The following is a 1,163-nucleotide window of genomic DNA, read 5'->3' on the forward strand; positions in this document are numbered from 1 at the left end:
ATAAATTACCGGACTATAAATTTAGGATTTCTCTTACCAAGATTCCGCAGCAACGGGACAGAAGTTCCTCCATTTCGAAACAATCTTTGCGATTGAGATGAAAAGCATCCAATTTCACCACCGCAGGTGCTTTAATGACGAGACAACTAGCTGGACACTGAATGTTGTCAAGCACAAGCACAGCCAGATTCTCAGCACATATGTTAATTAGACTAAAAGAAATATTATGAAGCTCCAAGATTTTGAGGTTTTTATTAGATATCGTGAGATTTTCAATCCCAGTGCAATTGAGTAGACTAATTTCTTTAAGGGCTTTACAGTAAGTCAGTATTTCACCCATACTTTCCTTGCCTAATTTAACAATCTTCAGCCTCAGTGTATGCAAATTGTCACATCCTTTGAAAATTGACGCATCCTTGATGGTGTATTTGCTAAGTTCAAGAACTTGAAGGGTCTTCCCCCATGAGGGAAAAGGGAGTGGCTTTAGCTTCTGAGGACCAAATCTTATCAAAGGTCGGCCAGTAAGATAGAGTTCTTGAACTCCTTTTATTCGGGTAAGATATTCAACAGATTCTACAGGCTCTTGAAAACCTATTGGAAATTGATTAATCCTGCAACTAGTGACAGAGGCCGAGTGAGCATTGAGGATAGTATTAACTAATCTGGCTGCATCATGAAGCTGATTGATATGCTGCTCAGAACACGGCAAAAAGTTTCTTGCACAATGGCTTCGCCTATTTCTCTTGACTTGATAAAAAGGCTCCCTACAAGCCTTTGTCATTCGCGTTAGATCAAAATAAAGATGCGGAACATTTTTCCAAGTATCATGCCAGCTCTTTGATAGAACACTTGTTCTTACAAGTTCTTCAATAGGAAGCCTTGAGATGATTAGACATCTAATTGGCTCTGGGAGGTTGCTGATACGATCAAGCTCTTGTTCAACATCCCTGGTGCTGGAATTCATCTTTATGTATAAAAGCCTCAAATAGATTTCCTAATTAGGGTGCAGGGAACAAAAAAAGGAATTTATCAATGGATTCACTGACTTAGAAACAATACAGAGAATATTTCTTGCAGTAGACAGAGGTACAGACGTGGTGCATATGTCTATAGTACATGCTGTCCATGTATTTGATCCAGTCGACAAATGAAACTGAATGCTA

The 1,163-nt window shown here is 39.0% G+C and overlaps 1 protein-coding gene across 1 annotated transcript; it reads right to left on the reverse strand.

Annotated features, from left to right (window-relative positions):
• Nucleotides 1–6: 6 nt before the first annotated feature.
• LOC111386544 (F-box protein At1g80960-like) lies at nucleotides 7–1,157 on the reverse strand. The gene is made up of 2 exons (XM_023011003.1): nucleotides 1,095–1,157; nucleotides 7–994 (listed from the first exon to the last, which is right to left on the reverse strand). The coding sequence occupies exons 1-2, from the start codon at nucleotides 1,125–1,127 to the stop codon at nucleotides 14–16; spliced, it is 1,014 nt and encodes a 337-aa protein (XP_022866771.1). The 5' UTR covers nucleotides 1,128–1,157; the 3' UTR covers nucleotides 7–13.
• Nucleotides 1,158–1,163: the final 6 nt, after the last annotated feature.

Source organism: Olea europaea, unplaced genomic scaffold (genome assembly GCF_002742605.1).
Source record: "Olea europaea var. sylvestris unplaced genomic scaffold, O_europaea_v1 scaffold36067, whole genome shotgun sequence".
Classification (NCBI taxonomy): Eukaryota; Viridiplantae; Streptophyta; class Magnoliopsida; order Lamiales; family Oleaceae; genus Olea; species Olea europaea.

Bases quoted from the DNA above. Each gene is read 5' to 3' on its own strand.
- LOC111386544 (XM_023011003.1), bottom strand. From the start codon at position 1,127: ATGGACAGCATGTACTATAGACATATGCACCAC. The intron at 995-1,094 runs GTCTGTACCTCT...CACCCTAATTAG, and splicing joins ACTATAGACATATGCACCAC to GAAATCTATTTGAGGCTTTT.